At 52.4% G+C, this 13,569-nt stretch overlaps 1 protein-coding gene across 2 annotated transcripts in view; it reads right to left on the minus strand.

Moving 5' to 3' along the window:
* Positions 1-537: 537 nt before the first annotated feature.
* Positions 538-13,569, minus strand: part of FAM78B (family with sequence similarity 78 member B) — a 50,228-nt gene continuing 37,196 nt past the window's right edge. Inside the window, exons 2-3 of one of the 2 annotated variants that reach the window (XR_004973462.1) lie at positions 10,766-11,700; positions 538-2,132 (exon numbers count right to left, since the gene is read on the minus strand). Coding sequence is in view for 1 of the 2 variants with exons in the window: in XM_036344933.1 (XP_036200826.1) it covers positions 11,178-11,700 (523 nt within the window). In the remaining variant the exon portion in view is untranslated. Of the gene's footprint in view, positions 2,133-10,740; positions 11,701-13,569 lie in introns of those variants that run through there. The other variant, XM_036344933.1, reaches the window with a different exon arrangement.

Consider the following 13,569-nt stretch of genomic DNA (forward strand, 5'->3'; position numbering starts at 1 on the left):
CTTGCACACCTCTGTGATGGTGATGGTTTGAACATGGCATCTGCATGTGCACACACACGTTCACACACATCACACACACACTTACTCACACTCAGCAGGGAGATCTTGTGTGAAGTGGGAGATCTCTTCTCGGCCATCTGGGGTTTGGATGCTGCCCAATTGTTGGGAAGGACTGGCTTGGGGCAGTGTGACTCCTTCCTCTGTCACCAGGAGACCCTCCTTCAGTTCAGGTGACTCTGCAGAAGTGGGCAAGGCTGGGGTTGTACAGGCTGGACGGGCCCAGCCAGCGTGGCTCAGTGGTTGAGCATCCACCTATGAACTAGGCAGTCATGGTTCCATTCCCGGTCAGGGCACAAGCCCAGGTTGTGGGCTCAGTCTCCAGAGGGGGGTTTGCAGAAGGGCCGATCAATGATTCTCTCTCATCATTGTTGTTTCTATTTCTCTCTCCCTCTCCCTTCCTCTCTGAAATCAATAATAAATAATGAATGAATGAATGAATGAATGAATGAATAAATAAATAAAACACTGGAGGGGCCTTCTCACCAGGATTAGGATTTGGTGACATGAATGTCACCGAAGTGACCTTGAACCCTTGGCCTTTGGGAGCCGAGGGAGGTGCGAGTGGAGAGAGGACCTGGCAAAAGGCAGGCCTCTGCTCCCAGCAAGGCTGGTGGCCTTTGTCCGAGAGCCGTCCCAGGCTGGGCACAGGCACAAGCACCAGGCTCAGGGGACAGTGGTGGGACCTGCCACTCCTCAGGGACCCGCTCAGGGTGGCTGACCTGTGGTGGGGGAGGGGGAAAGGGGTTGCGGCGGGGGGAGGCTGAGGAACAGGAGGAGACCACTGCCATTTCTCAGTGGCCTCTCCCACTCTTGGAGCCGAGAAAGCTGGGGAATGAAGGATGTGGGAGGCGAGGTGGGAGAGCAGACGCCAGAGGCCTCTCAGCCCAGCCCCCTGCAGAACCATTAGGGTCTCCTTAAAACACGGGTGCCGGGCTCCATGCCGAGACCACGGTGCGGGAGGTCACCGAGCTCGCGGGTCTCTGATGTGCAGGTGGCGTTAGAGGGCGACACTGGAGCAGGGGCAGCTCAGTTCTGAGTTGGGCGGAGGGCAGCTGAGTGCCAGCCCCCGGGCACGTGGAGAGGAGAGGGGAGGCCTGGTGCCGGGTGGGGGCAGTCCTGGGGCTGCTGTTTAGACAGTCAAGCTCCGCTGATGGGCGTGGCTTCACAGCCTCTCCAGCTGGTGGCTTCTAACCCACTTCTGGTTGAAAGTCTGGTTGGGGGTGGGTGTTTGGACTCAGGGAGGGAGTTTCCCCCCATGTCTGTGGCTTCAAAGTGGAATAACTCACTGTGCTCTATGGGGCCAAGAAGACAAGTTCTGGGCCTGGATACTTCAGAGATGGGACTGGGTTTTCCGCTGTGTAATGAATACATATTCCATAAATAAAGCAGCGAGCAAGCCAGTGAAGACACCAGTGAGCAAGACAATGCACACCTCCTGTGCCCCCTTAGGGTGGTCCTCCCCTTGCCCCTTGCCCCTTGCCCCTGGCGGCAAACACCATACCCTTGGCTACTGCAGCCATCCAGCCTGGCTGCACGGGGAAGCAGGACGCTTTGACCCCAGCTCTCCAAGGTCAGAGACATCTCCAGAGTATTGACATTGGCCACCCACACTGAGAGGGAGAAAGAGGGGAGACGCACCTTCCCTGTTTCCCACCAGGGAGGGTAGGAGGGAAGGCAGGGCTTGGGGACCAGGGCTGGGCCACCTCAGGTAACTGAAGGCCGGATGAGCAGCCCTCACCCTGGGCAGCTTCATAAGAGGGTTGGGCATGGACTGGAGACCTGGATGGACCCAACCTTTACACACAGAAACATACAGCAGGCACAACCCCCTCAACACACCTCCCCAGGAGCCAACCCGCAGCCCTGCCGGTGGGGAGGTGCCCGGCACGTGGTGGGTGGGAGGGGGCAGGTCACTGGATGGGCGGGTGGCGAGGAGACAAGCAGGATGGCATGTGGTTTATGGGAAACCAGTTGTCCAGGGCCTCAGGTTGGGAGCCACCAGCCACGCTCATTCCCTCCTCAGTCTGCCACACGGTTCTGCTGGCCGGGTGTGCCTTGTCCTCCGAGGTGACCTGCACGTGGACATGGAAACATGTGAACAGAACGGCGTTAAGACAGCGACTAAAGAATGCCATTCCTTAAAAGCAGATCTGAGCACCGTGAATAGATTTCAAAGGGACAATGACCCTGACATTTTATGCAAAATTATGGGTAATTATTTACACACCCATTAGGAAAGATGGTCTGTAGCATTTACATGGTTCTTTAAAAAATGATGGAACACTAAAGTGGTATCAAGGGATTGCAGGTCGTCTGTAGGCACAGCCCAGCGGCCAGGTGCAAAGGACCGACAGAAACGGTGGGCATTTCAGACCCCTGGCCCGTTCTCAGTGTCGAGATTTGCAGGAATCGCTGGATTCGGAGGACCAGGGCTCAGTGGGGATTTCTGCACGTGCCTCAGGCTGGCTGCTTGACGGAGTCTGCACTATTCAGCCTGAAGCTGTCAATCAGGTTGTCTTTAAAAAGAAAACTTGTTTCCACTGTCTTTCTTGTGGGCACTTGTCCGCATGGCTTTGTGTAACAGCTGTGGTCCCGAAGCAGTGGGCGAACTGAAGTTTGATCGGTTTTTGTGTTTGTATCTTTGGGCTTCTGATACCTGGGGCTGCTTACAGGGGTGCTGCCGGCACAACGGGGCCCAGGGTTACAAGTGAACACTGCTGCGCTTTCAGATTTCATGATGGTTTCAGCTCTAGGCAGAACGTGCCCGGGTTCTTAGGTAGGTGGCCACTAAACTTGTTGCAATTGTTGGCAGTTTGCAGACCACCCATTACCATGCCAATAGGGACTTAGGAGCCTAGAAGCCGATCCGGAAACTGCAGAGGAATGGCTGCCACGCTCCGTGTCGGCGAATGCCAGTTTCCCCTCCTCCCTCAGCGCCTGGTCTGCCAGCCAGTGGGATCTTGCCTGGCCCAGAATGGCAGAATGCTGGGTGACAGGTGCGAAGTGGCACAGGTGTGCCGAGGCCTGCGATGACCTCAGAGTCTGCCTGCTGCTCATGGGCCAGGAGAGATGTCCATGTGCAGAATTGCAGCCTCATCACGAGGGTTCGCCTGACCGTTACCTTCGGTGCCATGTCACCCCTGTTTTATTATGTAATAGATTTACAACGCAGTAGGGTGCCTTGGCTTAGCCTAATCTTTGCACAGAAACTCCTTTAGTTGCAGTTTCCCCCAAGGCGAGGCAAAGCCGTAACCTTGAAGGGGTGGTGAGGGCACCGAGAACGGGCCTCCTTCCCAACCGACAGGTGGGAGCGGGGAGGGCACCTGCGTGAACAGGTCGTGTTTGGCTGCAGATGTTTTCGAATCAGAGGCGTTTACAGCTGCTTGTTCTCTCACAACAAAGGCTGCTTTCTGTTCTGAGGAAGGCGCCAGCGAAGGCCTTTGCCTTTGATTTCGTGAGTGGTTTCCAGGAGCAGGTGTTTGATGGCAGGGCCAGAAGAAATGCTTCAGGTCATTCAGTTGCCGGGGTCTGTACTCCCTGGTGCATGCACCTGTGTGTGAGTGTGTGTGTGTGTGTGCACAGTGCGCGTGTGTTCTTGTGCGTATGTGCAGGTGTGCATTGCGTGTGAATGTTCGTGTGTGTGCATGTGAGCATATGTGTGTGTGTGTGAGTGTGAGCATGTACACTACGCACTAGGGGTGGGGTAGAGCCTCAGCCCCTCATTATAAATGCATATGCAGGCCCTTCTTTCCGCCCTAATTAATTAGAAGTGATGGCTTCCTCATTGCTGGCACGGGAGGGCGTGGGCTGGGTACTAATTGGCCTCTTGCTTTCAAAGCCCCGTTTGATGGGACAGTTCTCAACGGGAGGTGCATGGTCACCTTTCCTGTTGTTTTCCCAGGGAGCGTCTGTGTGGGACTCTAACTGGATTGGAGGCTGGGGTGATGGGACGAGAGCTGAGGGGAGGTGACCCCAGTGCCTGTGTGTGGATGTGGCTACAGGTTTTCCCGGTGCCTTTCCTCAGAGGAGCTCAGCCCTTGACAGTGCTTCCTGTCACTGACCCCTCCCTCCCTGAGTCTCCTCACTGGCAGATGCTGATACTCTGGACAGAGAGGGCTCCGGGAGCACATGCCTGGGGGCAGGTTCCTGTGCTGTGCGCTTGCAAAGCTTCCTGTGGGCATCATGGCCTGTGAGTATCGTGGCCTGCGGGCACCGTGGCCTGTGAGCATCGTGGCCTGTGAGCATCGTGGCCTGTGGGCACCGTGGCCTGTGGGCATCATGGTCTGTGAGCATCGTGGCCTGTGGGCACCGTGGCCTGTGGGCACCGTGGTCTGTGAACATCGTGGCCTGTGGGCACTGTGGCCTGTGGGCATTGTGGCCTGTGAACATCGTGTGGCCTGACGCATGGCAGACACTGTGTGAACACTGTTTGAGAGGATGGGATGCGGAGGGATCTCATCCATTCTCCTTGAGAAGAAAACAGGGTAGAAGTTGGCAGGAAGTAGGCAGGGACAGGTGAGACGAGTCTGGGGTCCAGGACGGACCCTAGGGGCTCACTCAGCAAGTGCAGGGTGGGTGTCTGCACAAACTGAGTGGGTGCTCCCTTAAGCTGTGCACCCTGGGGCCCGGCCTGGAGCACGCATCGCCCTGGTTCCCATCTCCTCCAGGGATGGCGTCGGCCAGCTGAGACCAGCCCACGGTCAGCAGTGCTTTGCCTGCGCTGTCTGAACCCTCCGATGCCCCAGGGCCAAGTGCTCCCATTCCGAGGTCTGCTTCCCGCTCTAGGCGTCCTGACCCAGCACACAGCTGTTTTGAGGGTCACGCCACGCTTTTGGGTTGGCGAGGAGAGTGGGCGCCGGGGGCAGAGGCGAGGCTCCTGCGTGGGGCCTGCCGCCTGAGGCCTTGGTCAAGTTGGTTCTGGCGAGAAGAGCTGGGAGGGTCTCTTCGCGACCACTCCCCAGTTGGAAAAAATACCTGTCCCCTCAGAGAGCCGCGGGGGGGGGGGGGGGTGAGGGGGTGGCCCATCTCAGGGAGAGGACTGGTTGGGCTGTGGGAACTGGGAGGGGCTTGGGAAGCAGCCTGGAGGCAAGGCTGTGGCTGTGTGGCGGGTCCAGTGGAGCCACAGCAGGCAGGTGGCAGAGAGAGGGGCCACACCAATGTGGCTCCAGCCTGGGGGGGGGGGGGCAGCGCAGGTGTGTGCACTGCACAGCCAAGTCGGCAATGCTCCCTCCGGACTGAGGTGTCCCAGCCAAGGCCTGTGGCATCGGGGACCCTGTAGGGACAGGCATGCCAGGGGAGAGCCACAGAAAGGTAGGTAGGTAGATAGGTGTATGTACTAGTTGTATGTATGTATGTATCATCTATTCATCTATCATCTTCTAGTATCTATTATCTATCTATCTATCTATCTATCTATCTATCTATCTATCTATCTATCTAATCTATATCTATCCATCCATCCATCATCTATGTATCTATCATCTATCCATCTATCTACCTACCTATCCATCCATCTATCATCTATCTATCTTACTTTCCCCTCTGTTTCTCTTGCCCGAGCCCATGGCAGGTGAGCTGTCCCCGGCTGCTTCTTTAGTCGCCTTAAACTAGGCGAGTGGGGCTGGGACTTCAGGTCTGGGCCAGGTCTCGCGTCTGGCCTCCTTTCCTTTTCAAAAGACCTCCCAGAGTTGCAGCGGCCAATGCAGTCCCGAGCAGATTGCTATAGGGCCAAGCAGCAGTCCCTTCCTTCCTGACTGCCAGGGTCCAGGCCTCCCCAGCCTGGTGCCTGAGGAGACCCCTCCCGCACGAGGCCAGGGTCACTGGCAGGGAGAGTGGGTTTCCCTGAGGTGGCTCTGGGCTTCCAGGAGATGGGGCTGGAGGGCCTGCCACTCGCCCTGCACCTGGGAGTCCACGGGGCGACCACACCGCACAGCAGGCAACACGTAGATATTGGGGTTGTTTCTAGACATCATCGCACTGTGTCTCCCTGACTGTGGCACGGGCTGGGCTGTATTAGCGGCTACGTTAACAGAGGAGCCGAGGCCCCGAAGAATAAAGTGACTCATTCAAGGTCTAGTTCACCAGCTGGTCCAGGTAACCCCAAGACTCTGGCCTCTGACCACAGGGCACCTCAATGGGCCTCTCTTCCGATGTGGGTCAGGAGAGAAAGCTGACGGCACAGAGCCTGGGGACTGCAGAGAGCTGCATCTGTCTGTCCAGCCACACCAGGGACCCATTAGGGCAGACCCCACAAAGGCCACCTTGTCCTTGTCCCGGCCGGTCAGCCCTGCCTGAGGACAAGCACAGAAGGGCCCTTGCATCGAACTAGGGGAGGAGGCCCCGTGAAAGTGGGTAACGGTGTGGATACAGGAGGCGGAAGCTCGAGTCCTCGGAGCACCACTAATATTGGTGTGACCTCGGCCAGGTCACTGCACCTGACTCCGCAGATCCCTCGCCTGTAAAACGGGGCTACAGAGGAGTCTTCTAGGGCCTAGAATCTAGGCGGGTGAGAAGAACATGAGAAATGTTTGTGCCTGTGCTACGCACACTGTGGCACATGAGCCAAGGGGCGTCTCTGCCATTAGTAATGGGGACAGAGAGAGGGGGCCACACAAGATTTCCATCTTGAACAGGGACGTTTGCTTCTCTACTTGAGAAGCAAAACCCTTTGTAAACTGTGAGCTACTGTCCACAGCAAGGGAATTGTTAGGAGGCCCGACGGGAGTGACGGGTCCATCACTGGGCGGGGCGAGCACCGTCCCCGCAGATGCGTTCCTGTCCAGCGTGTGAGAACGGCCAGTGACCTTGCCTGTCCTCTGGCCGCTGAGCGGCGACGCTCCTGCAGGGCCCCCACGGCAGCTGCCTGGGCAGGGAAACGGGAACCAGCTCCTCGGATCCCAAAGAAATGAATGGCAATGACAGGGGTAAAAATATCTGCGCGCGGAGCTCGCTCGCTCAGCGCCTTTCATCTAAGGATCGTTTGGGCTTAATTATAGAGCTCAGTGCTCATTGGGCTTTTGATTAATTTTCTTTTCAGCTTGAAGAGGGTGAGTGTAGTGGGTCTGCGTGCGCGTGCGTGCGTGCGTGCGTGTTTACATCTTTCTTTGCAACTCAGTTGGGAGCTGGCTCTGGCGGTGTTTAATTGTGTCCGCGGCTGTTCGATGTGCCAAGCAGAGCTGGCGAGGCCATTGTTCACGCTGCCCCCGCCCCGCGGGCTCCTCCTGCCGGGATGAGGGGTGGCAGGGCAGGGCCTCGCGCAGCTGGGGCCTCAGCTGCGTTGCTTGCTCCCTCCTCCTGCGCTTATGGCGCCTCAGGGATCCCGAGACCCCGAGAACAGACTGCTCCTCGCTAATCGCCAGTGCTGCTGAGAGCTGCCAGGCAGCGCCCCCACGCTGTGCCCAGTGGGCATCTCCGGCCAGTCTCCCTGGGTTACACGGTTCTCGGCATAGAAATCAGTGTTCGCTTATTTTTAATACATTCACTTAGTAGATCGGGCGAGGCTGCGTGGCTGCGTAGGAGCAAATGACTGGCTTTCTCCTTCGCTTCCCTCTCTTTTGTGCCCTCCTGGCAGGGAGCACCAGGGGGGCAGCTCAGGGCCTGGGCGAGCAGGGGATTTGGAGCAGACGGCCCAGCTTGAACCTGCTCCTGACATTTTCTGTTTGTGTCAATGAATACGTCACTTAACGTCTGTGTATCTCAAGGCAGTGTTTGTAAGGTGGGGATGATAATAATGATATTGCACGCCTCCAAGATGGTCTAGGGGTGAGAAAATGCATATGGAAGCCTTTTGTAAAATATAAATCACAGTTCTTTTATTTTGCTGCTCAGAACATGACTTGACCTGTGAGATAACACGCCTAGCACCTGGACGGAGGGCGTCATGAAACGACCTCGGATGGGACTGGAGAGGGGACGAGCCTCCAACCTCCCCCATGCTGTGGACCAAAGCCATGACCCAGGAGGTAAAATGTGCGCTGCAAAGGGCCCGATTAAGAGCTCAATTTCAAAACAGAGGCCACAGATCAAACCGATCAAAGGGAACCTGGAACGTTCATTTTCTAACATAATTGTAACAAGGACCTCTCCCGTTCTTTAAAGGGTGGATCCAATCGTCTCCAGTGCTAAGAGGGTGATGGTTCAGGGTGGAGCCCAGAGCGGACGGTGGGGCTCAGGTAAGTGTGACTGTGCTGTGATCCGAGGTGTGGGAGGCCCAGGCCCTCCTCTGGGCTCTGCTGGTAAGTAGGGATGTGGCCCTGAGATGAGCTAATTTAACTGGACCTCAATTCCCTTGGGATCGTGGAATAAAAGCTCTCAAAGGTGACTACAGTGAAGAACCTATGTCTCAATGAAATGCTGTTTTCCAGAGTGTGTGTGTGTGTGTGTGTGTGTGTGTAGAATCCAAATGTAATCCTAAGACCAGCCAACTAATCAAGGCACTGAATGAGTCCCTTTAACCTGATGGCCTCTGCCGCCAGACCTGGGGGCTCTTGGGGACACGCCTGATGGGAGCAGGGAGGGGACCTGGAGGTGACTCCCTCTGGAGAGCCCTTCACTTCGCAATATCCTGACTGTGCTGAGGGGCATGATCGAGCCTCACAGACAGAAAAGGGTGTTTTCCTGTAAAACGGCGATCACTTTAAAATAATTGGCTGCAGGGCCCTAGCACATCGTCAGGAGATTTCAGAATTGAGAGGCCCCACTGCAGAGTTCACAGTATCACTGACAATGATCACAGTGTATATTTGGTTATTGTCCAGGGCTTTATCTTGTATAAGTACTTTCCTATCTATTTCTCTCATTTTGTCATCACATAATTTTCGAGAAAACTGGCCTGGAGTCAATTCTTTTGAAATTCTGAAAAGTGTGCATTTTCAGCAGGAACCAGTCTTGCTAAGTGTGTGGTGCCTCGCTTTATAAAGACAGTGCACCCTTGGAAAAGTTATATCTGAATATAACTGTGTAAGTCACATCGTATTTGAGTGGGCAATGGGTATTTGAAAACAGAAATCTCCTATAAGATTGTGTAATATACATAATCCTTTCTTCTTCTTCTCTCTCTTTTTTGTGTTTTGTTTTTTTTCTTCAATTTTTAAAGATCAGGTTTTCTTAAAGTAAGATGACATGGATTAGGATCCAGGATCAGTGTCCACTCTCCAGAATCCCATATGGGTGGCATCTAATTCAACCAGAGGGACACACTGCTGTTTCCGATTCTCAGTGTGGACTACCAGCAGCTTTATATTTCAGCCACGGAGCTCTTTGGGGCTTCCTCCCCTAAACAAAACAGAGCATACCCAGGAAGCATGGAAAGGGTCGGAGGAATCCAAATGGAACAGCGGAACTACTTCTAAGGGAACTGTCTCTGGTTTTCTGCGAGTCGCCGGTGTGTTATAAATGGCTCAGCGTGCCATCAGTAACAAATCTAGGGGGCAGCTCGGGGCCGAGGTGTGGAGTTCACAGGGTCATTCAAAATGGATCTGTTAACCCTCTCCTGCAAGTGAGCACCATCCCTGGGACCAGAACCTGAAAGAAGTTCAGCTAAATTGCACTTTTAATAAAAGTCATAAAAAGGCCCTCTTGGCTTTCCTGCTCCATCCTCAAACTCTGGCCGAAGACACATCCCTGGAGCCAACCACAGGGCTGTCATAACTGCTTTGAACCTCAACTCTCACCAGGCCCACATGTCCATCCATCAAGCCCACAGCGGCATTGTGGGACTTTTAGAATCATCCTGCATGGGGGAGGGGCTTGAAAAAGGCACCATATTTATATATCATAGTTCATGAGTGGGAATAAAGGGAAAAGCTCTTTTGGGGGGGGGGTGATATAAGCTAGAAGAGCTGGAAAAATCCTTATTAAAAAATTAGAAACTCTTTAAAAAGTTTGATATTGGCCTGACCAAAGGAAATACGGTTTCTCATATTTATTGCTTCATGTGAGTAGCTCAGATTTTCATTAAAGAGCTCGAAGTTAAGGCTTAGGAAGTACATCTCACAAAGGCCCAGCAGTTAAAGTTGAGCTTCTGTGAAATCGAGTGGAAAGAATCGAATATATAAGCACAGTGCTTGCTTTGTGCTCCATGCACACGTCAGGAACTTCCGGACCCTGGCACACAAGGTCCAAATCATTCAGAAACTAAAACAACAAACAAACAAAAAGTGAAAATGCTATTCTTATTTGCTGAAATGTTCTTGAAGCCCTCCATGGATTCTTGGCTTTTACACATTATCATTTTGTAAAGTTAGGACTAGTAACGGGAACAGAACAAGCAGCTGTAAACAAAAATCACAATTCAGGTTTCACTGAGAACATGGCGAAGGCCCCGAATATCATAGTGACTGCAGAGCACAGAAATGACCTATCCAAACGCTGTGATTAAGGGTGCTCCGAGTAATCGCTTTTTGGAAGGAGGTAGGTAGATGGAACCATTGAGAGTCACCATCGGTTAGTTCACATCAGCACCTTGGACAGCTCCCAGGACTCCCTCTCAGACTAGAGCAAATGTCAATATACCTGCAGTTTCTAAGTGTTCCTTTCATTCCAGTGAGTCTCTGGATGATCAGATAACCAACTAATAAATGCACAAGGATTCATCTGTAATAATAACTTATTCCTTCCTCTCCCCACCGCCCATTCTCCTCCCCACTCCCCTCCACTCCGCCCTCCCCCAACCCTCTCCCATCCGACAGCGGACTGTCTGTCTTACAAACGCCTGGTGTGGATGTGTCACTTCCACTTCTAACTGGTTGGGAAGCAGCATTTGCCACAGGCACTGTTTAGTGTCGTTTCCATTCCCTGCATCTCACAGGAAAATGGTCAATAGTTTGGATAAAAGAATCATCCTGGTCAGCTCCAAATAAGATATGGCTCCTTGCATGGTGTTCACAGCAAGTCTGTTGAAGCAGTGATTTCTTTATTCCTAAGAGGAAGAGGCTTTCCCTAAGGGTTATGGTTCTACCACCCAAGGAGCAGCTCTGCTCTTCACAGGTGGCTGCAAAGGCGGGCAAACCGGGAGGTCTGCTTTGGCTCAGAAATTCAGTTTGGCTCCTGCCATCCCTGGCAACCCCACTGCGTGTCTCCGCCACGGGTGCTCCACATACTTCCAGGCCAGTCGGCTTCTACTTAGGAGGGATCACAACCAGAGGTGGCCCCCGCTTGGGCCGCCACATGAGGACCTGGGCATCATTGGCGTTGGGCTTCACTAGTGCATTGGGGGGGATGGGTTCCATCCGGCTCAGGATCCGGGGCTGCTCCTGCTGAGTCCTGCCCACCAGCCGGGCCCGTTGCCCCAAGAGCTGAAGAGGGTCCACCTCAATGTCCACCCTCATCCTCCACTTAATGGTCTGCAGGATGATCTTCTCCTTGGTGGTTGTGTTCATGGCCACCAGCCAGGTGGTGAAACTTTGGTCCCTCTTGATCCTGGTGAGCAGTGGCACGTTGCTGTCGCTCACGGGCACTGCCCATGTCACACTGGGGTAGAAGTTGTCGTTCATGCTGACGGAGAACCTGGACATCTTGTTGGTGGGGCCGACCAGGGTCACAGTTTCTGTGGTGTTCCCGTACCAAGGGTAGCTCACCCCATCTGAGTCACTGATGGCTTTTACTCTCCCTTCCCTCAAGTCAGGCAGCTCCCAGCTCGACCTGGCAAAGCAGAAGAGATGCACAGAAAGGAAGAGGCTGAATGAATTTTTCAAAAGCTGGAGAGGTGCCTACCACTTCCTAACACAGCCAACTTGGGCAAAATGGGAAGTTCAGAGGGGAATTCAGATCAAAAAGTTCCATGCTGTGCTGTTTCATGATTAAATGGGAACAAATGAAAACAAACAAAAATTAAAAAGCAATACCAAAACAAGTTAAATAAAACCATAGCTGGTCCAACTGGAAGTAGAAAACTCAAATAGGCATTTGTGAGACCCACAAGGAGGCATCGACTATTTGGGATGGTGGAATTATAACCAAGTGTGTAAGGCATTCATTGCAAAACCCACTTTCTTGGGAATTATGAGTGTGTGTGAGGTTTGCTTGTTGGGAAGAGGTGCTGGTTAAGGTTTGATCTACTTGGAAGGAACTATTAGGTTGTACGAGGGCAAAAGGAGGCAAAGTGAAAGGTTACATCAATTCTTAGGAAATCCCTGTAGTAGAATTTCTACTCAACAAAGAAGGTTGTTTAAACCCCAGTCACTAGTCAACCTAACTTAGAAAATATAGACATAGAACCTGGTGACACAAGGAGATAAGTGTCACCTCTGGAACCACCTCGAAGTGAACGCTTGCGAAGGCTGGCAGACAAAGTCTCTCACAGCGATTCTCTCATTGGCTTCAAGTCCAGTCTGGAAGTCTAATTGCTTCGTTTAGCAAATTTGCCATTTGGGCATTTTGCTACTCTTCCTGGCTGTCCCCAACCTTGTGCAGAAGGAAGAAAGAGGACATGTGCCCAACTCTTAGCCCATGTCTCTCTCCCCTGCCATGGACTCATTATCAACACCATCATTACCATCATCATCATCATCACTACCACCACCACCCCCACCATCACCACTGTCACCATCACCATTATTACCATCATCATCACCACCACCACCACCATTATCACCATTATCAACACCATTATTATAATCACCATTACCACCATCACCATCATGATCACCATCATTACTGTCATCAGCAGCAGCATCACCATTGCGATCATCACCATCATCACCACCATCATCATAGCTGGCACTTTTTTTTTTTTCTCCTTTTTTTATTTTTTTTTTAATTTTAATTAAATCTTTATTGTTCAGATTATTACATTTGTTCCTCTTTTTTCCCCCCCATAACTCCCCTCCTCCCAGTTCCCGCCCCACCCTCTGCCCTCACTCCCCACCCACTGTCCTCATCCATAGGTGCACGATTTTTGTCCAGTCTCTTCCCGCATCTCCCACACCCCTTTCCCCCCCAAGAATAGTCAGTCCATTCCCTTTCTATGTCCCTGATTCTATTATAATCACCAGTTCATTCTGTTCATCAGATTATTTATTCACTTGATTCTTAGATTCACTTGTTGATAGATGCATATTTGTATGATAGATTTCATAATTTGTATCTTTACCTTTTTCTTCCTCTTCCTCTTCTTAAAGGATACCTTTCAGCATTTCATATAATCCTGGTTTGGTGGTGATGAACTCCTTTAGCTTTTCCTTATCTGTGAAGCTCTTTATCTGACCTTCAATTCTGAATGATAGCTTTGCTTGATAAAGTAATCTTGGTTGTAGGTTCTTGCTATTCATCACTTTGAATATTTCTTGCCACTCCCTTCTGGCCTGCAAAGTTTCTGTTGAGAAATCAGCTGACAGTCGTATGGGTATTCCCTTGTAGGTAACTGAGTTTCTTTCTCTTGCTGTTTTTAAGAGTCTCTCTTTATCTTTTGCTCTTGGCATTTTAATTATGATGTGTCTTGGTGTGGTCCTCTTTGGATTCCTTTTGTTTGGGGTTCTCCACGCTTCTTGGACCTGTAAGTCCATTTCTTTC

This window comes from Myotis myotis, unplaced genomic scaffold (assembly GCF_014108235.1).
Source record: "Myotis myotis isolate mMyoMyo1 unplaced genomic scaffold, mMyoMyo1.p scaffold_m19_p_18, whole genome shotgun sequence".
Lineage (NCBI taxonomy): Eukaryota > Metazoa > Chordata > Mammalia > Chiroptera > Vespertilionidae > Myotis > Myotis myotis.